Source organism: Cuculus canorus, chromosome 2, assembly GCF_017976375.1.
Source record: "Cuculus canorus isolate bCucCan1 chromosome 2, bCucCan1.pri, whole genome shotgun sequence".
NCBI classification, from domain to species: Eukaryota; Metazoa; Chordata; class Aves; order Cuculiformes; family Cuculidae; genus Cuculus; species Cuculus canorus.
Window position 1 is genome coordinate 21,984,298 of NC_071402.1, and position 23,982 is coordinate 22,008,279.

General features: G+C 34.6%; 1 protein-coding gene across 50 annotated transcripts in view; it reads right to left on the reverse strand.

The window, feature by feature from the left end:
* The window catches only part of RIMS2 (regulating synaptic membrane exocytosis 2), a 457,943-nt gene that overhangs the window by 203,898 nt on the left and 230,063 nt on the right, over positions 1 to 23,982 (reverse strand). For 37 of the 50 annotated variants that reach the window (XM_054057998.1, XM_054057989.1, XM_054058029.1 and 34 more), the window contains 7 exons: positions 16,163 to 16,371; positions 14,677 to 14,796; positions 12,978 to 13,077; positions 12,096 to 12,219; positions 7,439 to 7,485; positions 6,121 to 6,233; positions 551 to 598 (listed from right to left, as the gene is read on the reverse strand). In XM_054057998.1, the coding sequence (XP_053913973.1) occupies positions 551 to 598; positions 6,121 to 6,233; positions 7,439 to 7,485; positions 12,096 to 12,219; positions 12,978 to 13,077; positions 14,677 to 14,796; positions 16,163 to 16,371 (761 nt within the window). Of the gene's footprint in view, positions 1 to 550; positions 599 to 6,120; positions 6,234 to 7,438; positions 7,486 to 12,095; positions 12,220 to 12,977; positions 13,078 to 14,676; positions 14,797 to 16,162; positions 16,372 to 16,488; positions 16,557 to 23,982 lie in introns of all 50 variants that reach the window. The other 13 variants (XM_054058036.1, XM_054058006.1, XM_054057994.1 and 10 more) reach the window with 3 other exon arrangements.

Genomic DNA, 23,982 nt, shown 5'->3' on the forward strand with positions numbered 1-23,982 from the left:
GGGAGAATTCATTTTTTATTTCAATAGGTGTACTTTTAAAATGCAAGAACCAAGCTTCATAAACAAGAAATTTGTTTCTTTAAACAAGGTACAAATTTTTTGCCTATCTTCCACTCAGAGCGCTACTATTACTTGGAAAATGCAAAAAAAAAGGATATGTTAAGTAATGATAATGAATGATTTAAAGAGACATTCATCTTTACATAATAACTTCAAGCACAAAATTATTTATTAATTAAACAGTACACACACTTTGTACATAGGATGCATAGCCATCATCAGCATTGAAACCTGCCTGACTTTAATTTTGGGTAAATGGCAAAAAAACTCTACATGTCTCTTTAAATTTTAATTTCATATTTTAACCCCCATGCAGAATTTTACAAGCTGCTCACAAGATGACATGAAACTTGTTAACATGGGTTAAAGCAACACACTAGAAGTATGGGAAAACGGACTATAACGTAACGTTTTCCTACTATGCATTTTCCATAACAAACAAAAGAAAAAATCACAACTTTAGTTTCTGTCAGGCAGACGAAGTCTTTACCTGAACCCTAGGAACAAAAGGCGTTGTTCTTCTACTAAGGCTTTGGCTCTGGTAAGCAAAATTAAAGAAAAAGCAATAAAACAAAACCAAAAAGGACAACACGCTGGAAACTAAAAGACCAAAAGTAAAAACAAAGACACACGACTATTACTTTAAACACAGCTTTACACCAATGACATATTTATCTAACATAAAGTCTTTTAATGCAATGCATAAATAAAATCTGCAAATCTGTTACCAAATTATATCAAAAACCCATGATGGAAATTCTGGCCTTAGGGAAGTCAGCAGGAATTTTGCCACTGATTCCCCAGGAGCAAGGATTTCACTTTACAGCTCTACAGATAACATTTACAATACAATTAGAAATAACATTAACAAAAGGAGCAGGTCAGCACAGTGTGATTTAAAAGTGGGATAGGAAACATAAGTTCAGCTTGATCATCTCTTTCAGGAAGATTATAGTCAGAGATAGAAACAAGTACAGATCACACACTGAGAGTTTTGGTTGCTTTCAGAGTAAAGCAAGCGAAATAAAAGGGTTTGTCTTTTCTGCAACTTCAAGAGGCATTTCTACAAAAAGTTCTCCTAAATATTTCAAAAATTATTCAAAGAATATTAGTGGTATCTGGTATTAGCACTACATTGTGGGAGGTACAATCAATCAATAGAGAGTTTTCTAGCAGTCATGACAGAAATGACATGATATATACAGAAACCCCTTGCATGAAGCAGGATTTAGAGCATTTAGCAAACTTAGTAGTTGCATTGCACATATAGATGCATTTATAACTCTTATTTTTTGATGTAAGACTTCAGACCACATATGGCTTTGTGGCTTCCAGTGGCTAAAACCAAGACTGCATCAGTACAGACAACACTCCTATGTTCCTGGACTAGCTACAAACTCCAACCAACCACTCTCCATCTTCAGTTTAGGGCAACAGGTGACGGAGTGGCACAGAAAGTGTACCCAGTATGGGGAATGGACAGGAACAGGAGCACAATGTTGATATCTCAGAAGTCCAATGAGTGGGTAAACAGGAGATTATTGATCTATTTCAAAGTGATGGAAAAAAGCAACTACTCAGTATTAACTTCAGTAAAAAATGTACCCAAAGTACGGAGATAGGCAGTGTGACGATGCTTCTGCCACCCTCCTTGCTTACTTGGCATGCACAGATGCTGGAGAAATACGTTCCATAAAACGTATGAAGTAATCTCTTCTCATACCAAAGCAAGGGAATATATAAGAAAATTTGACAGCGTGGATCACTGGTTTTGTCTGCTGTGCTCTGCAAAGTGCAGCAGCTGTACACAGCCCCCAGCTCCGCAGAGGCAGTATTGCATAGCCTAACATTTGGGTGCCAGAATGTGATTTACTCATATACAATAAAATAAGATCTTCACCTTGCTTCTGTTCCACATCCCAAGAAAAATACAATACTCCAGAATATTGCAATCCTAGGAAGGATAGACTATCTCCCACCATGCACCAAGGACCCTCCTATGACATATTGTGCCTTGGAAAATGGAGGGCAATAAGCACAATGTTGCACTATCGAGAACTCTCCAAGTGTTGACGTTAGAGCAAAAGCAATTTACTTGTGTTGAGGTAGAAAAGAAAGAAAATAAATGTGAAAAGGTGAAAGAATGAAGGGGAGTAAGTCTCATACTTGACTTCACTTCCACAGTATGCTGACATATTATGCCCTTCACAACATACAATATCCACTTTCTAACATGCTGCAGAAATTACAACTACAATTAATATACCAGTATTTTTATTGTTTTATACACTGAATATGTATGGAAAAACTATTGAAGTGGTTCTGTGGTTCATCTGTATCAGGAAATAGATTAATCTTATAAATTATATCCTTTTCCTGCTAGAATTTCCACCAGTACAAAACTGAAATATTGTAATTTTACACCTCTATCCATCGTATTCTAGTCATATTATCAGTCTCTAAACTATTGCAAAAGCATTCCAAGTTACACTCTTCATGCAGTATTTAAAAAGCAGCCAGAATGCAGTAATGAAGCGAGAGCACCAACACACAAAGAATTACAGACTTTTTTTCAAAATGATATTTAAGGAAAAATAAACCAGTGAAAAAACACAGAAACCAGACAGCAAATAATAATAAAATGATAATTGCAGTTATAGTCAGATACTCCTCTGAAAGAACAATGTGGATCAAAAATGACAGAATAAAGATAAATTATTTATATGTGTTAGTAAATTATAACACAAAATAGTATGCTGTAGCTGCACATAATTTGTTCAATTAAATATGTATTTGGGCAGGATAATTATTTATGGAAACATGATTTTCTAGCTACTTGAGATGGTTTGCTTCTAGGGAAATCCTACTAGCCAGCACTGCAGTTTCACTGTAACCTTGACAGAAGAAAACAGTTACACAGACCAATGCCAATACAGAGGAAAACATGGAAGCCTGAACAGATAAAGATATCGCTGAATAACAGAGAGGCATCACTTCAGATAAACTGGCTAAAGTCATCCTGAACGCAAAACATTCCAAACCACTGTTAATATAAAAACCCTTGAAGGATCTGGAGAACTGTCTGAATAAGGATTCCTATATCCAACTATTTATTCAGAGACTTCAGACCTCCACCCAAACTATGGGTATCTCCACTTCTGCTACAACTCCTGTATTTCACAGCGTTTTAACCAGAGCTGCCCCAACAACATCCTATCAGGACTATATGGTATTGTCCAAAAGTACAGAAAATACAGAAAACAATTCCAAAATCTTGCCTATCATCTGTTCCCTCATATTCATTACACCTGTCTTAATTCAGCCACCATCACCCAGAATGTTAACCCCCCAATTCCACAAAGAACAGCATCCCGTCCCCATCTACTGCCAGGATTCTGTACCTATGCCGCTGCCTGGGTACACACCATAAAGTGACAATTCCCAGTTACATTTGGAATTTAGTATTGTCTTCCATTTCCATCTTACTCAGCTATTTGGAATGAACAAGCATTCCAGCAACTGTTCTGTCAGAAAAGAGTTGATGAAAAACATAGAAAACCAAAGTACTGAAGCTTAACCATTTGGTATTGTTCAAACTACAATATTTTGTGAAACCAGAGGAGGTTTTTAGAATTCAGGTTTTCCCTACCACTTCAACTTTGCTAAAGGTCCAAAATTAGTGAATCTCATAGTTTATTCTATTTTTTCAAAATGTTTCCTACTCTATGAAGAGTTTTTTCACTAACACTTCTCACGTTTCAAAACTTTTTAAAGTTATTAAATCAGAAACCAAAATTCTAAGAAGCAAAGGAAAAACTATTCGAGATACCTTCAAAATTCATAACCCCCCAAATTCAAAAAGTAAAAAATTGCGATTTTTCTAAACTAACTTAAAATAGCACATCAAAAAGAAAACACAAATATTTACTGTTTTGAAAAAAGTCTTCCTGTAAAATACTTTCAATTCTCTTGAAGTAATCTTTTTCCAAAAATATATCTTATTCTACACTTTACAATGTACCCAATTAGCTGCCATGTTGCCCTCTTCAGACATTGTGAAAGCCACACTTCCTCATAAAGCAAAAGGTTTAGCACTAACCTCCCAGAGTCTCAAGACAACAGCAGCTGGAGCTGGATTGTGCCGTTAACATAATAATATGAAATACAGCTATTTCCAACTTCTCTTTAGCTTGTGAGGTAAGATAGATATCCAAATTTTCAAACCGTCTACTAATGTTAGGTGTCTACATTGAGACAGTGGGACTTTAATTTAGAGAGTTTCTGAGCATTTCTGACTTCAGTGTCAGTCAACTGGAGCTGTGTGTTCTCAGATATCAGCTGCTTTCAGGGGGAAACGAGGATATTATGTAGTAATGAGTATTGTATATAATTGCATACAGTATAGAAAGGAGTACAAAGAGGACAAACTATTAGTTTTCCTTAGATGCAAAAGAATACTATAAACTTATTAATAAAGGCATTTATATTTTGAAACAAGCAAAAATAATTAAAAATAGCAACAGTTCAGTTAAATGTGGAATTAATACCATTCCAAGTCATAAAAGTTTGTGAATATTCTTATTCTCAGTAAATTAGAATATATTTCCAAATCGCGTGATACTTTTCTTATTCACCTTAAACTCCAATATCCTATCAAACCACAAAACCAACAGATTTATTTACCAATAAATCTTAATCTTGGTTTCCTGAAGATTTTGTTTTTGAAAGTGAGGAAGTGAGGGAATCAGTTTTGTGGGGTTCCTATTTGGACCATCATTCCACAGCATCTGCATTGGATGTCTGAACAGCTGACTATGGATCATGATTTTCATGCTGGGAGCTAGGAACCAAAAATTTTGACAGCCTAATCTTTTATGATATTTAGCCAAAGACATTTCTTCTCCCTGTTTCCACTATTTTTTTTTTTTTTGCTGTCTTGTAAAGCTAAACTGCTTTTTAGAAACCTTGCTCTGTATATTTTTGACATTCATATTCATGTTGCCTTGTCATGGTATTTTGTCCAAAACATTCTGCACTCTACAGTCAGGGTTTCTTGTTTTCCATTAATCCAAAGGATTGAGTCCTTCAAAGTAGTTAAGTAGAACAGTTAATGAAAATTAAAAATTATATATTCTAAATGGCTGGTCTGATGAGCAAAACAAATAATGCTTCATGCATTGCACAACGGAGCCAGCATGGCTGCTGAACAGACAGAAAAATATTTCTTCCTGTCCTCTGTCAACACCATAAACCATTTCTGCAAGACCTATAAACATTCTGGTTTGATTTTATGCATACTTTTATGGCACACTCGTTATCTAAACATAAACAACCTAGAAAAAATATAATTGTGATATTTTCAAACTTGTTTGACACCAGTTTTTTACTGCTTCCATTCCATTCTCCCCTCCTTTTCAACGTGTAAGAGGACAACACTAAGTACTTTTGAAAAATCACACTTTGAAGTTGTAAATGACACAGAAATGAGTACAAGACCCAAGTTCTTCAGTTCAGTAAAAAAAATTACCCTTTTAAAGAAAACATTCAGCAAATTAGCATGTTCACAATGAGAGTGAAGAACAAAAGTCAATAAAATGGTACAAAGAATACATTAGTAAACTATCAGAGGAATATTTGGGGAATGGTATATATGAAAGCTAGAGCAAAAGAAATAAGCAATATTAATGTCCAAGCATACAGGTGATAAAATATACAGACTGTACATGTAAGTCTTATAGCTGAAAAGTGTATACACTCAACACCACAAACGTAACTGGAGGCCAAGAGCAGTCCTTTCTGAAATTTTGACTCTAATAGTCTAGCTTACTAGATAAATATACAGGTATTTACGCAATTCAATTTATATAATATTTCCGAAAGCAAATAAAATTGAATGCCCTTATGAAACTATGGCCCTGCCTATACTGTGATATATTGCATTAACCAAAAAAAATTAGCTAGTTTAACAAGAAATTCGCGCTACAGGTAGCTTGCACTCTGCAGTGAGAGTTGCATATGCTGCAAAAAGCAAACACTAATATTAATGAAATGTTTACATACTGAAAGTTGTCCAGACAAGAACTGTGGAACGTCCCTTAACATGCCAGGACTCATAGGAGAAGTCACTGAAATAGAAGGTCGGTCCATTTTTTGAGATTCAAATGAACTAGAACCTGTAATTATAAATAAAATTATTTTATAAATAGTAGCACTTATATATTTTTCACAATGTTCTTCAAAGAAAAATTGGACAAATATAATTAAATATACAATAAAATTGTGATATCATTTCGTTATCTATTTAAAGTTACTAAACAATGATACTCAGTCTTTTGGTGCTCAGATGTAACCAAAAGATATCCAAGTTTAATATAGCTGCAAAATGTCATCTGAAGCCTATAGAATGAAAAATAGTTTATTCAGATATTTCCAACTGTAATTATATCAGTAAATTGAAGGCCCAAAACTCCTAAATAATAAATACTTTCTGTGGTCAAAGGAATTCAGTCTTCTGAAGAGCACTTATTATTTTGTACAATCAGACTAAATTTTAATCAGATTTTTACAAAAACGTCAAGATGCATGTCATGCTTTTGATGCATTTTGTTTCAAATCTACAAGGTTTGCAAACTATCAGATGACAAGTTTTGAAATGTAAAACATAAAGTAAAAAAGCAAAGTATTTTTATAAGTACAAAAGACATTCCACATCTCACAAAACATAAAATGGATTCTATTTTAAGACTTGGCTTGATCAGTGAAAAGTTACTGAAGGAGTTTTTAATATTATTATAATCCAGTTTATTCCACTGTGTTTATTCATGGCTTCTATTATAAAAGACTTCTAAGACAATGACAAAAAAAATAACTGTAGGCTGGAATCTATCCTATCTGATCTAAGCCAAAGCAAAGTTATTTTTCCCCACATTGAATGCTGCTTTAGCTGATTTAAACAGTGCTGAATGGTTTAATAAAGCAGAAATACTGAGATTTCAAAGTAGCTATCTTTCAGGTCATCAGGTCATCAGAGATTTTATCTCTGCTTTTAGTTTACATGATTTAATTGAAATGCAAGACAATAAAATAGGAAGCTAAAAATTATTATTCATGTTCTTGTATACTAGTTAAAATTATGTTTTCCTGTTCAATGAAAAATAGCCAAAGCCTTATAACCAAATATCAAGCCTAAATCAAAATATCCTGATTTTTTATGGTTTATTATTAAACAAAGTTAGATAGATAATGCAGTAAGATGACTTATTGAGACAAGCACAGACAAAGAGACAAGAGCTATACAGACTGTAGATGACATTTTTCAATCTATTTGTGCTTACATAAAAGAGAGAGAAGATTTTCCTACCCCACAATTGAAACTTACTGGACTCCAGCTGTGCATGTGTGCTGTCAGGTATTCTGGGAATGTCCCTGAAATCAGGAAAATTGAGACAGGCTGATCCTTTATCTAACAAACATATTCAAAATTCAACCACATTATAACAGTTCTCAAGCCACCATGGAATGCCTCAGGAAAAGCGTATCATCTACCCTCTCTCTCCAGCCATGGGGAAGATTTATCTTTTACCCAGTATAAATAATTTCAGTGGTAAACTAAAGTCTACAGAACAAGTGGATTGGTAAATGCAGGAGAGAGGCTGCAGAGTCACAAGTAAAACAATTCAGTAAATAAAGAACAATCACAGAGTTAATGGTAGACTAAAATTGTTAGTAGACTATTATGACATTATCCATTAATTAAATTTATTGGGCCCTCATTCAAGCATACTAGACTGCCAACAATGGTTATTCCAACGTCCTTTACTGTCCTTGAATCTCAAACTTGGCCAAGCTTACCTTTTCCATGAATAAATGAGCAATTTCATTTGGTAAAATTGCATACTTGCATATACATGAGATATTGTATTACCTGTATTAAATTGTGTGTACAGCTATGTAATTTAAAGCACTTCGTCATAATAACTAAGTACCTCATTATGCCTGCCCACCCCTCAGAGGAACACATTCTTCCTAGGGGGGCAAACGTTATCGTATGCTAATAAAAACTATCAACATGCTAATAAATCATTTTGGAGGTTTTTGAGTAAAACTAAGCAAGAGGAAGAGCTTCAGCTCTGAGTCACAGCAAGAACGATATTTAAAATCATGATGAGTGTTTCAGTGTGGTTGGTTTCTTCGGGGCTGTGCTGGGTGTCAGTGCTCAGGTGCCGGCAACGGGGGCAGCGGGGCAGCCTCGGGGAGGAGAGGCCGGGGTTGCCCCATAACAGGCAAAGCTGGCTCCAGCCACTTCCAGTCAGCTCCAACAGCCCCACCACGGGGCACAGCTGAGCCCACCAGCCAAGGCGATGTGAGAGAGAAGAGTGAGGGGAAAAAAGCATAGGAGAAACATTCTTGCAGACACCAAGGTCAGAGAAAGAGAAGGAGGAGAACTGACCACAAATCCATTCCCCATCCCTCTGCACCACTCCACAGGGGCTAACGAAGGGGTAGAAAATCCAAGAATAAAGGAGTGAAGTTGGGCCTGGGAAGAAGGTCAGTAAGAGGGAAGCTGTTTTACTTTTGTTTTTACTTCTCACTACCTTAGTCTGTTACTAATTCCTGATAAATTAAATTAATATTCCCCAAGCTGTCTGGTTTGCCCATGATGGTAATTACTAAGTCTTGACCCATGAGATTTTCTGTCTTATTTTCTCTCCCTGTCCTGCTGAGGATAGGGAGGGAGAGAGCAGCTGGGTGGGCATCTCGTGGCCAGCCAGAGTCACCCCACCACAAAGATACGTGAAAAGTTAAAAATGCTTTCAGTGATATCTACTGTCTCATACAATGAAAAGAGTCTTCCATATACAACTAAAACATATCTAGTTCCTTTTTAGTATACAGCTTCAAATGTTTTCAAGACTAACTAGAAAGATACCTTTGCTAAGCAGACTAAGGAATCTTTCCAAGTGAATCGATGCACAGTGCCCAATAATTCAAATTAGTTACAGGACATGCAACTGGTGTAACTGCTCGCAGTAGACACAAAAAAAATCACTGTTTCTATTGTTAGTAAGCAGAATTTGCCAGAAATGTACAAGGGCTATTGAAGAAGTAAATATTTAAGTTTGCATATTTAATATCTGTAGAATTTATAAAGGCATCCAATGCTCGCCTATTTACTCAAAATTACACTTCTGAGCCTAACCTGTAATTTTAAAAGTATTTCTATCATATAAGTTGAGAAGAATGTCTTGAAATATATGTATCATTGTGAATAGATTTAATATGATTTTTCTATAGACAGCTAAACCAATATGTTCCTAAAGCATATAGATTCCCAGTATTTCACACTAGTGTGAATGGTATTTTTTACAAGGAACTCCCATTGAGATAAGGAGATGCAGGAGAAACAGACATACTTTCAGGCATTTCTTTACATTTTAAGATACGTTCCATTGCCAGCAGAACGTATAGAACAATTAATAAAACACAATGCATTGTTCTTTCCAAATTCAAAATGGTAGTGGCTAGGAAAATACCATGCATTTTAAACTATTTCTGAAAATTAGAGAGCAGAAAATAGGTATATTCTTACATATAAGGTACAGCCAGTTCACACAGAATAGCAACTTGGTCATCAATTTTTATTTTAAGATAGAAAAAGGGATAAATTGCATGCCATAATTATTTCATTTTTTTAAAGGAGCTTTCCATTATATTTTCCTTTATCAGCTTATCTTGCTGTCTTCAGTTCGCATAGCAGTCAGAACACAACAAAACAAAGAACTAACAATCATGTCTACTGGAATTTGGTTTGGTATTCAGAATACCAGGCTATGAGAACAGATTCACCTTCTCAACTAATTTAATTGCTAGTAACTGTCTGAAGATTTCTGGAACAATTTAGTCCATTGCCATGAGACCACCAAGACTCTCTTTATAAGTAATAGGATATACCTCAAAAGTGAAATTCTTCAAGTGGGCATTAATTATTCTAATCAAAATAATTATCACTTCATATATTTGGTAAATATGAACTTTTAATGATTTTAAACACATGGAAACTTTATTCCTGGGTCAGACAGGGACTATGTTGTTATGATTCTACACAGACCTATGGTGTTATGTTTCCTTGGCCAAGCATAAGATATTAATTTCTACAGTCCATTTGATTATGACCAGAAATCTTCTAAACTAGGAAGATAACATGGAGTTTCCAGTTCACCAATTCAAATGTCATGAAAAGCATTTCTGAAGTTATATTGTTAATATAAAAATCCAAATAGTTACATGCATCTAACATGAATCTAAAATCTTACTGACTCGCTGAAAGTATTCATCACTGAGACTTCAGTTATAAACTAATTTCAATTAGTAACTAGATTTTTGGAAGTGAAAACCCTCTTTTACATCTACTGCAAAAAAACACAGAGAATCAAGTACACAAAAAAACTTTTAGTCCTGCTATGGCTCAGTATGTGGCAAGCAGTTAATGCTGAAGAAGGAATACTGAAAGCCCACATAATTTTCTTTAAGGAATTACATATCATCTGTACTAATGACAGCAAGTGGAACACAGGGTAACATAACAGAAGACATGATGATAAGGAAGGTAAAGAACAGATAGTAAATACAAAAGCAGAAGCAAGAATACAGGCAGTTTCACACAATGAACAGAAAGCAGAACAAAAAAAATTGAAGATGTGAGCAGTTCCTCAAAACTTTTGCTATTAAACTTTTGATCTTACACCTGTATGAAATGAATTTGAAACCACCTTTTCTGAGATGATATTCTTCTAGCAATGAAGTCTGTCCTTTAGCATTACCATTATACCTACAACTCACAAGGTGCGCGAGGGGTTACAAGGATAAGATTTTTTTTCAGTACTTCAGTTGTTGTTTTACCCATGGTTTCTCGTATAAAGGTATCTTATATAAATTTTGTGTGTCATATAAAATAGAGGGATAAATATATTTATTAATTATAATTACAGAATCACAGACCAGCCCTGTCTGGAAGGTTTGGAAGACCATTTGCTCCAACCTCACATGGAAAAGGAAAAGATTACCTAGCACCCTGTCCAGTTGTGTCATATGCATCAGAATAAATTCAGTGGGACAAAAAAATTCTTAACAGTTGTAAGCATGTTCTAGTTAGGTGATAACCATCCCCCTCTTCATAGCCCTGGTGTGATCATCTATGGAACTTCCCATAGAGAAGTAAAAAAAGGATGGATGGAAAAAAAAGGAAGGCTTTAGGAACTTGGAAGAAAAAGAACAGATGAAGAAGGGGAAGTATTCAGTCTAATACAAAAAAAAGCAACTAGAAATGCCCTATTGTTATGCAAGAAAAATTTAAGTTTAGACATTGAGAGGTAGATCTGAAAGTTAAGAAAACTGGGCGATGTAAAGCATGAAAGAAAAGGTGCTACACAGTTTAGACATGTACTAGTCAAATTCAAATACTTTCTGTGTTAGATAGCAAGCATTAATTGAACAGATTTCATAGATGGAGATGATGAGAATGTAGATTAGAGATTTTCTAAAGAACATTGATGATGTCATTAGCAAACTGCATTTTGAGCAAAATACTACATTGCAGATTCACAGTAAATAGAGTTCATCGTCAGTTTAGAGACCAAATATGAATACATAATTTTATATATTATATAAAAACGTGAAGGAAGAAATAAAAATCAAGAGTCAAGTCATTAATCAAGAATTGCAATAAAGAGCATAACCACAGTTTCAGGGCCAATATAAGGTGGCTCACTAACTAAACAACCACAGAAGGGGACCTATTTTTGACCATATTAGCAGATAATGTCTCGGACTCTCTTAGACAACAACAACAGTTTCACACCAGCTCTTACTACTTACAGACATGATCTATCATTCCAGCTATGCTTTTGGTTTACAGAATTTTGCATACACTTATACTATTTGCAACATTTATGAATCTGTTTAATATGCTTTCCCCAGAAAGTTAAATTTAGCAACATTTCTATCATATGTAATACAAAATGTACAAAATTACTTACCCTATTGGTCTTGAAACAACAAGCTCCACTTGTGGCTCAGGTTTGGATTCTAAAATGATGTTATACACCTCCTCAAAGGTGGCTCCTTGTAGTAGCCTTCCATTCCATTCTAATACTTCATCACCTGTAATTTCCATAATAACACTGCTTAGGACACCTGCTGTAAACTGTCAGTTTACTCAATTGTGAAACCTGTATTACAGAACAAGTTTGGAGTACTTTATACAGGAAAATTCTGAGTATTAAAGATATGCAGCTCAACTTCAAACATGTGAAGTTCAGTGAAACAATTATGAGTAGGGCCCCTACTGAATTAGATGTAGCTCTTACTCTTTTTGGCAATTGTGGCTTAGAAGAAACCCCAACATGCTCTTTACAAATTGTAATCTTTAAAACAGCATATCTCATCAACTAACTGTTTTGAAGATCCATTTATCTCTACAAGTTTAATATTTAAGGTTCAGACAGTTCCCATGTTAATAGTTTATGGGTTTTGCACATTCTTCAGTCTAGCAATCCACGGGTTGTGTGCGGCTATAGAAGCAATTTCTTAGCTAAACTAGTTCTGTTGGTGCACTTGTAATATCTTGGTTTGCTCTAAATGAAATATACACCACAAAACAACTGGGCAGAACATGAGTGGGATATTATTTTGAGTATAAAAATGTGAATAAAAATGTAAAGTATGATTCTGAACAACAGGAGAATTTATATATTTCACAAAAGCAGGAATGCCAATAGCCTAGTAACCAAATGTCGGGTTGAATTCTGTAGCAGGTCATCACACCCATTTAACATACTTTCACATTTAATTAAACTCACTCGCTTATCATCAACTTTAGAAAAGCAACTCAGCAGTATAGATCTATAGTAGATACGTACCTGGTCTAAGATGCCCCACTGTATCAGCTAAGCTTCCCTTTTTAACTTTGGTGATAAATGCACAGAGTCGACCTGATTCAGTCATCTTTCCTCCTACTACCTGTTTCAAAGAGGAAGTAGTTCAACAGAATGAAAATTAAATTATTTAAATGTTCTTGCAACAGAAAGAAAAAATCAATTTCCTTCATTTTCAGGTAATCCGGGTAAGAAAAATACACTTGAAAAAAACACCACAGAATTTTGACTATGACAAGCTGTGTTTTTGCCTATTCTGGCTATAAGTGTAATTTAAATATAATGCAAATACTGAATACTAAAGTTTAAACTTTAGCAAATATAAGTATAGTATTTCACTGTATTATAGATTACAACTCAAAAAAAAGTAATTTATTGGTCATTAGCCTGCTTACTTTAATACACTATTTACATTATACTATTATACTTTAATTACTCTATCAATTAATCAAATCCACTTTGGCTGGAGAAGTCAGATGAAAATACTTGTTATATTGAAGATTTCTCTACAGGAAACTTTAACAGGTTTGACCTTAATATTTATCTTAGAATCAGGAGATTCAAATATCAGAGTTGGTTATAACTGCATAATCTTCAAATTCTTACGATTTCTTAACATTCTTCATATTGGTAATTAAAACTTATAATATTATATCCAGTTTAGATTACTCTCAAATATGTAAATACTTGAAAGTTCAGTTCAGGATTAACTGTCTAAAATCATTAAGTGACGCTGTCAGTCTTTTCTCCTGCATTTTCTGACATTAAGACAATAACACAAATCCCTAAAGTGGTGTTCAACTGCCTTCTTCACCCGACTCAAAATACAATCTTTTGTCAGTTAAATAAAAAAATCAAAGATTTCAAAAGCAAGTTAATATATACTGCAAGTAAATGTACTGATTTCTTCCCTATCTACAGCGTATGACTATAACATATGTCTGTGTACTCAAAGCAAAGTTAGTGCTATGCTTGATGAGGAACGGAGAATGAATCAAACTTCATCATGATTTCTCACAAAAAAGTACGTTGATTCAAAACAAATACTTGCTTGTTTCTTTTACTGTGTATAATTCATTCTTGTACTAGTATTGCTCAAACTGCAGATAATGTCATACAAAAATGAGATCAAGATACAGCTTCATAATGTGTTCAAAGAGTAGTGCATCATGGAAAAGGTGCAAACGCATTACACAAGAAATATTAATTTTCTGTCTTGTCTGTTTAAAATGTAGCAAATCAAACAATCAGAGGAGAAAGAGTCCAGAAATACTTGCAGATTCTGCTCTGGATTGAAATGTCATTAACTTCCACGTATCCCCCAGACCTTCAAAAGAGATAATTTATTTTACAGATTTCTCTCCTCTTTTGGGGAACAGAAGTTATACTATGGTGCAGTGCTCAATACTGAAGAAAGGAGATAGGGCTTGGCTTGTCCAGCAAGGATGCAATTAGTATCTTGCAGAGCAGATATTCTCAGTAAACTTGTGAAAACACTCCTAGTCATTCTGCAAAACTACTCTTTGTAACTGACTATAAAATGTCTCTATATTGCAACTTTAAGAAAGATAAGACATGACAGATATCATTATACATGCACCATATAATATGAGAACATTTTCATTACAAATGTACCTAGTTTATCTGTGAGAGTTGTTGGCTCCAAAATTATTTTTTTACCAACCTTTAGTCCAAGCATTGCTCCTGAGTCTCTAGGCACACTTCCATCTTTTAGTCGTTTATTTAACAAAATCCGACCAATGAGACGGTCTCCATCTTTGGATGGTTGCCAAGTTACTGGATGCTATCATATGGTGTTGATGGAAAATACAGTGAATAGGATTTCATGGATAATATTTCAGTAATACTTTTCATTTTCTGATAAATTTTTAAAATGCCATGAAAGTATTATGATTACACTAATATTTTATATAATAGAATGACAGAAAACTGTGCTGGAAAATATTTATTTGGACATATAGGCCACACAATGTATTTTAATATTTAATAACATTATCTATTTTACTCAATCCAATTTGTAAATATCGAGAACAATCTTTGCATCCTGATTAGACAGATGTAGACAACTATATATAGTTATCTACACTCAATGACACCCACACCTGAAAACTGGGAAAAAAATATGTAGAGGTCTAGTATAAAAGTAATATTGAAAAAAGGTTTAATGGAAAATATAAATTCTATGTAAGATATGTTTTCTTTTTCTGCTATTCCAAACATGTCTGTTTTCTCTAAAACTGACATACTTTTTCAGTGCTTTACTTTCTTCCGGTAGCAATATATTAAAAATTATAGAATCCATTTTTTTAAAAAAAATCAAACAGATCAAGAATATGTTAAAAGGTATAGCCATTACTCTATTTAAATGTACTCTTGCTTTCCTTCTTCTTTTCTAATTGCTTCACATATGAAGCGTAGTTACAGTGAATGTTATTACTCCATTACTATACAGGGGCACAGTGATACTTATATATTAGCATAATTAATAAAATTTTAATATTTTATTTTGTGTAATCATATCACTTTTTTATAGATAAATACCATTTCATGCTCTATTTCATGCAAAATTAGCAGGCACAGACAAATCTGCTCCCATTACAACTAATAACTCTAAAAAGATTTATCATAATCTCCACTAAACAGAAAGCAAAAATACAAAATACCAAAGCAGATGGCAAAGCCTTTAATTCTGCACAATACTGCACAAAAATGGCATGGCAACAAAACAAAAGAACAACCATGACAGTGAAAGGGAAAAAAGAAAAACAACTTTTCTGTGCAGAGAGACCCAATTTTCTCCCCTTTTCACATGGGGTTTAAGCTATTAATTTAATTTCAGCCCCAGGAGTTTGAACATAGTAAATCAAATAAGCCAATCAGTAGAATCCTTATTGTTAATTACTTTATACTTGAAGGTAATACAATGATATTTCTTTATGCCTCTCAATTTTTTTTCTTAGGCTGCCAAACAGTAAAAGCTGCAAGCATGCAGAGACTTTTCATTTGTTTTTCTTTTCTGCACCTTTAGAAATGCTACATTGTCTCTAGAAACACTCTATCTTTTATTTTATACACTACTTTAATGAGTGACAGAGAGCAAACAAAGACCAAATGAGCAGGTTAAAATGCAGGCTCCATAGTCTCGGTACCTTCTCACTATGGCTATGTTCCTCGTTTAAGGTTGTGCTACTACACGTATCTACCCCAGAGTCTTTTATCTGGGGCTCAGACCATTCCAAGTCCTCTTCCAAAGAGTGGCCACCAAAGCACACCATTCTCTTTTGCCTCTCGGATAAGGTGTTAGAATCCGACAAAACTGCCTGCTCACTAGTTTTTCTTTTTCCCCTTTGACTGTCCCCTAAAGGTGTGGGATAAAAAAAAAGATACAAAAAAGAAAACATGCAAAGGTGTAAATAAAACAAAGGAAATGTGAAATTATAAAGAAATCTAAATGGTAAGGCTCCACATGTCTCACCAAAGACATTGGGGATGCCTCACTGCTATGCCAAGACGTATGGTCCAACCAGTTGTAATCCATGTCTCCTGCGAGAGTCAGATAGACAAGATAGTGCCATGAAGGAAAGGTGAAAGAAAGGACAGACAAAGATACAGCAAAATTGTTAAGACTTCTGATTATCCTATTTGATTCATAACCTTTCCTAGCAGGACTTCCAAAATGCTTCCAAAGAAAGGTTAAGGCTCCAACAACAGAGTATACTGAATGACATACAGCGAGGAAGAAGGTACATTCGTGTGTCTCTATGTCTGCATAAAATTATGTACAACATACAGTATCATTGCTTCAGAGTTTTCAATTGTTCCTATAAAATTGCTTACAGTAAGTTAAATGAAAAGGCAAATTGTATTGTATTCCTAACAGAATTTTCAGAAAGGAAAGCATTTGCATACGGAATAAAGTGTCATCATAATCTAAAGAAATGGTTTTGTCCTAAAGAACATATGTCTTTGCTTGTCTAACATAAACTAGTATTTACTCTAATGACTTCAATAAAATACATAAAACAGCTGTACAGTAGATGGTGTCGTAAGGAAGGTTAAGTGGTTTGTTAGATATGCTAGATTGATAAGAAAAACAAATATATAAAATACTTTCAGAATAAAAAGCATATTAACCTTGCCTGCATTTCCCAGAAAAATGCCTACTGGTAAAATACCAGGAAGAATTCTAATAAATACAGGTAACACATAACTGAGAATAAATGTATAGGATTTTGACAAAATATATATGTATATTTTATAGAATCACAATTTAACCTGTATGGCAGACATATAGTACAAAGAAAGGTTTAAAAAAACATTTTAAAGGAAAGATCTAAATTAACACTGCTGTCCATAGAACGGGAGAATGACTCATGTATTTTAATAAAACATTCTCTTTTTTGTAGGTACTTTAAAGTGGAAATTGTACCCACACATTTGCATTAAGATATTTCCCTCTTTTCTTTTTTACCAGTGTTACTACGTTACATGAAAAATATTTTGTTACTATATGCTACATAATATTTTGATACTATTGTACACTGGAAAAAATGTTGATTTTTCTATCAATTTTCATGACCCAAAGAACACCAAACCAAATTAGTTCTGCTCTTTTTAGTACAGACCACAAATGACATTGTTCTGTTTCCATTACTTCAGACTCTGTTTTGACATTGCTCAATTTAGTAATCTGACACTATGTCAATAAATTGGTAATAGGTCTAAATGTAGTCTCAACACTTCTCTAGAAAACTTTACAGAGACGATCTGAAGATAACGTCCCATAAAACTGAGCTACCAAAAGCTAATAGATGCTTTAAAAAAATAAAATACAGTCTTCTCAGAGAGATATTATGTACAGTGAGAAATACGATCTCTTTTACTTGTTCTCTCTTAGTATCTAGACATGCGTATGCTATATGGAAAATTAAACAAGCCTCATTTCCATTTTAAAGAAGGAAATGTATGGAATACACAGGTTTTATTTTCAAAAGGACACTTTCAACTTAGTCCCTTACACTTACTGCTTTCTGTTGACAGTTAACATCTTAGCTATATTATAGATAAAAGTGTGGCTACCCTTCTAACGGGAAAATAAATAGTCTTCTGAAAGCTAATAACTTTTTGCAAAAGGTACTTCTGGTGTGGAATTTCCAGTGCTGTCTTACTTCTGTCTCCAAAGGCATTGCTTCAGAGGAACTGAGTGAAATCATCAGTGAGCTCACGAAAATCTAGACTTAACTGCACATATACACATTTAGAGATATCCAGAAGATCACAAGAGTTCCAGTCTATATTTTGCCTGTTTTACAAATCCTGGTTTTAAAATATATTTTAAAATTTATCTTAGTTGAGGAAAACTCACTAAATTGCAGTAATGATGACTTCTCAGCTTTAATTACATAAACTAAAGGCATGTGAGCCCCTGCAGATTTTGCCAGCAGTTATTTTCTGTCTCATTAATACAACTGCTATATCCAAACCCAAATTCTGACTAAAAAATGTTGAAATTTGGCTCCCTATAATTTGGTGTCTAATTCTAGGAGCAAAGCACTGAAATAAAATAGTCTTTAGAAGCAGTACAGTTAAAACAGATCATTTTTACTGAATCCAATTCCTCTTTCTGAGAAGTGTTGTATTTACATCAAGATGACTAAATTTAAACAAAGATATCTATGATTGGGCATTAAGAATCCACCACTGCAAACTACTGGCCATTTTTTATGGTTTTAAAATTCTCAGTTACAATCTCAACTAGTACTCATAATCCAAAGCAGCCACCAGAAAGGAATCTAGGAGTATAGCTATTATGACTTTGCTATTCTACACAGCATAGTGAACATAGCACTTTACCTGCAAACCACGAAACCCATCATGGCATTCCTATCAAAGTGAACTTTCACTTGTGTATTTACATAGAAAATAACTTGTTAAAACAAGTTACAGAAAAGTTGAGGGCGCTGAGGTGTACTGACTATGTACATATTCCCACCACAAATGTGTATTTACCTAGTCACCATAAGTGGTACAATCTTCACTTGCTACTTGTGTGACCACAATACGTGCACATAAACAGACAGAAATTAAACTAGCTTTACAGCAAGTGTACTTTCCAGTATAGAAGTCCTGTACATACATAACTTCATCCTATAGATGTTTATATGAGCAAATGTCGAGCAATGTTGGGCTTTAACAGCCTGGTGTATGCACACCTGCATTTGAAACACAAAATGACTTTCACTTAGAGAAAAAAATTCTAGGTCCTTTTCTCTAATAGAGCTATCCAAAATAGTAATCTACACACATTAATGCGTACAATAGTAGATGATATTATTGATATCACATTTTAAGTTACTGAGAGTAATAAAATTATTGAGAGTAATAATCTAAAATTTTTCAACTTCCCTTTATACAGTAAAAATAAAATTTTTCTAGTATAGAACTTCAAATTTCTGTCTACTTTCAGGGGAAAAAAATCTCTTACCAGAAGTCCTTTTGTCTCTTTTTAGAGATATTTTACTAAAATAATTGACTTTCAGTTCTTCTACCCAAACTTTGGATATTTATTGTACAGATCTGTGCATCTGAATTAATCAGACTGTGCTCCTTTTACAGTCAGAGAAAGAAAAAAATACTTTTGATCTGTTTTAGATGTGTACGTCTAGGTGAGATAAATCATACCTTCATCATACCCAAGAAGTCTTATGCCTCCTCCATTGCTTATAAAAGAGGTCTCAATGGCTCATTCAGACAGTCATCACCTTTTAACTAGGAGGATACTACTTTAAATTGCTATTTTGACACAGCCTCAACTATTCGTTTACATATCCAAGAAAATACCAAAATCAGCACAGAAAGGATTCCGGACTCTTCAAGTTCTCATAGAAGGTAAGTCTACTGGATTAATTTTATGCAACTAGAAATACCAAATATTTCTTTTAATACGTCATTTGAACAGGGTATTGTGTACTCTCTTGTTCATTCTTCACCTTAGCAGTGGTAATGGAGACTAAATTTCTCTGAAACCGCCTCTGTGCTCAAGTGCTTAAACTCAGGTCCCAGACTCATCTGGTGTTGTAAATGATGTCGGCTTATTGAAAAGGTTTCCAAGAGTCCTCTATCCATGTATTATTATATGGATCATCCACACACTATATATGTCCAAGATTAGACACATTTAGCCCTGTATACCCAATGCATAGGCACACAGAAATTACCTACATTTTAAAAGATCAAGTTAATCTTTATCAAATGAGAAGCCCTGAACCTAAATCTGCAGAGAAAGACATGCCAAGTCAAGCCTATTGCCTTATCAAACACTCACACTTCTTGCTCTACAATTTTTTCCTCTCCTTTTCAGTCAAGGTATAGAAAGTTGACTTTCTTTTTAATTTATTTGTCTCACAGTAAATAACAATTATTCTAAAATTAAAACGAGAAAAGTAACAACCCCATCCAATGACTGCCTTGTTTATATCTGTATTCTTTTTTCTATTAAGGTATGTCGCTATGTTTCACAAAACATGTGAAAACATGTTTATGATAACAAAGCTATGTTATCATAGAAATCAGAAATAATGAAGACCTTGTAGATCATCAAGATTTTGCCCTTAATACTGCATTAAGTAATTTAAATGACGGGTCTAAATACTATAAGTAAATGCAATCAAGCTTTTATTAATTAAATATTTAAACTTCTAAAAATATACCCAGGATGACTGTCTGGAATCCCCATAGCTTATCACATTTCTGTGAGAGATGTGTATTGCTTAGTACACCCACAGTTTTTTGAGGTACAATGAATTACTTGATAAAATCACTGGACATAAATTTTTCAGTGTAAGTTCTATAAGTGTTAAAATCTTGACTGGGTAAATGATTTGTGAAATCTTGCAAAACTGAAAATAACACGTGTAAGATAATGCTTTGTGTCTTTACAAGAAAAACTGCTAAACCAGAATCCTTCCATAACAAAGATACTGCAGTTTCAATTCTGACTACCAAAGAAGGCACTTGCTGGTCTCTTAGATACTTCTCTACCACAATAGCAGATGCTTTATGTTTCAGAATATGTGCATTTAGGGTGTGCAGCAGAAATTACTCTGGAAAAAACATCACCTCATTGATAAATTATTTAGGCTATAATATCAAATCCTTCTTTTTTTTATGGAAAAAGGAACTAACATATTACTAAACAAGATATAATCTTAGCTAATGGCATTATAACAGCATTCAGATGTCTTATGAGTTCTCACATCAGTGCAATGTGAGAAAGGACATATGTGAGGTCTGCTGTTATTAATGTCAGTGAGCTCTATGTGTATATGAAGAGCTTGCACAGACAAATTAGGTTGGGGGGAAATCACATCAGTGACCTACCCCTTCCGTATAAATGGTGTTAAGCTGAAATCTTTGTAATCTTACTGATGTTTAGTTTTCTTTAGCCAAAACCAAATACACAGAGGAAAAGTTTCTCTTCTCCTCCACCCAGGAACCCACAGTGATGGGAACTTCCCATAACGATGGGAACCTTGAATGACAGCCTATATTTAAAATAATTCCATTCCATTTTCATTACTCTTCTATTTTAATGTTTGATTACATATTTTTGATTCTTAGAACAGCTTTGTCACTCTGAAATATGGTACTTTCAAAAGACATTAGGTAATGTAAATCTAACGCACACATTGTGTGTCTATTCTTTCTTGAGTGTTGTCTAAGCTCATGGTAAAGTCCAAAGCCATTTGTCTTCCAAACAGTTTAGACATAAGATGCTTAATTTAATCGGCCATTCTACATGCAAAGTCACTTGAGATGCTCTAAGTTGCCCAAAACCACCACACAGGATATATGGATGATCCACTCCCTTCTTGTCTAAACCAGGATCTCTCTAAACTGGAAAGGTCTTCCTTTAGTAAACTAAAGACATCATCTTGCATTGAATCAAGTAAAAGAGAAACATGTTTCCTCAAATCCAAATCTCTGCCAAAAAGGACAGGTCATACAATTTGAAATTCATCAAGCTGTGGAGTCTACCTGACTACATAGTCCATGCTAAATACATACCACATACCTACTACATAAGCCAATGATTGTGCGTATGTGTCATTACTCAAAACTACAAATCATTTAGCCTTGCAATTCAGTGAGTATATTCCCCTCCAAGCTGATTTTCAGCATGAGGCTATAAAGACCAGAAACACATCCCATGTCTCTTTATCTTCCTCTTAAATGCAAGGGTCCCAGTGAAGCCCTACACCAAAAAGGCTCTGGAGAGAAGCGGAAAGTGCACTACAGCTATTGAAGAACTCACGTTTAAGCAGGTTGCTTTCTATGTTTCAATACTATTCATCTAGATTGCCACACAGTAGGTGACTCCAAATAAGAGCTACACAGCCAGAATTACCTGGAAGTGATTATATGAGTGCTTAAACAATTGCTTTCTCAGCTCTGGATATTTCAGTGGCATACTGGCATTTGGTGCAGGAACAAGTACAAAGGTGCCTGGCACACGGAAAGCACAGAAGTATTTTTTAGCAGAGTCACTAATGTAGTATAAGCACTAATGACAAAAGGATGCTTCTTGCAGGTCTTATAGCAGGCTTTGAAAGTTACTATCATGCATTTCAGTACTTCTTGTTTGGAAGTATTTCTCTGTCAGCTTTTGACTTTGAACTACCTAGGAAAATGTCTGGTGGATGTGGTCCAACCAAAACAAAAATAGAACCATTAAGAAAAAAATCACTATGCATAATTCAGCAGAGACTTCTGATGAGGAGCTTAGAATACCAGTGGATGTTGTGGTAAGTAGTAAAGTGTCAATTATCTGAGAATTAGAGACCCAAAGGAAAGTAAGAGGATAAAAAAGGAGAGGGGGGAGAATAGTAACAATGCATACCCATGTGGCAAGAATGATGACATGGAGAGCATGAGGGAATTGACTTAAGAGATATTGCCACCAAAGAAACTTCTCTGGTCTACATGGGCCAATTGCTTAGAATTTAAAAATCTCTTGATTTTGGTTTAGTTTTGATTATTCTTTTTTAATTGATACTGTTTAGGGAAACATAAAAAAAAAAAAAAAAAAAAAAGACCCTGGCTTACCCTCAATCAATATGTAACCTTGTTTCCTTGTTTTCAACTACAGCTAATACTGTTCAACAGAAAAGATATTATTCTTAAAGGAAAGGATTGTCTAACGTAAAGAGTGAAAGGGTTTCAGCATGATTATTTTGTTCTGGTTCTCTTTCTGAGGCTCAGCCTTAGCATCACTGCTGATAAAAGGATAATTACTGGAAGTATTTTCTTAGAATCATAGAATCATAGATTTCCAACTAGGTTGGAAAGGACCCACTGGATCATCGAATCCAACCATTCCTAACACTCAAACCATGTCCCTAAGCACTTCATCAACCCGTTCCTTAAACACCTTCAGGGAAGGCGACTCGACCACCTCCCTGGGCAGATGTTCCAGTGCCCGATGACTCTTTCGGTGAAGAATTTTTTTCTGATATCCAGCCTGAACCTCCCCTGGCGGAGCTTGAGGCCATTCCCCTTGTCCTGTCCTCTGTCACTTGGAAGAAGAGCCCAGCTCCCTCCTCTCCACAACCTCATTTCAGGTAGTTGTAGAGAGTAATAAGGTCTCCCCCCAGCCTCCTCTTCTCCAGGCTAAAATTAATTCTTAATTAAGTTTCGCTGCAAGGATTTAAATTACAGGAAAGATTTTCTCCAAAATTATGTTTTTGAAAATAAAATTAGGCTTAGTCTATTAGTCAAATATATTTTCATAAATGTCTTTTAAAAAAAAAAGAAAAATACAAAAAAGAAATACCAGTTTCTTAATGGAAGTCTATACTGACCAGACTCCCACTGGAAGAGATGCTTCCAGTCAGAGCACAGTGCACACACTAGATGACCTCACATGCTTACAGCCATGCCTTTCATAGGACACCTGGAGTGTGCCCCTACA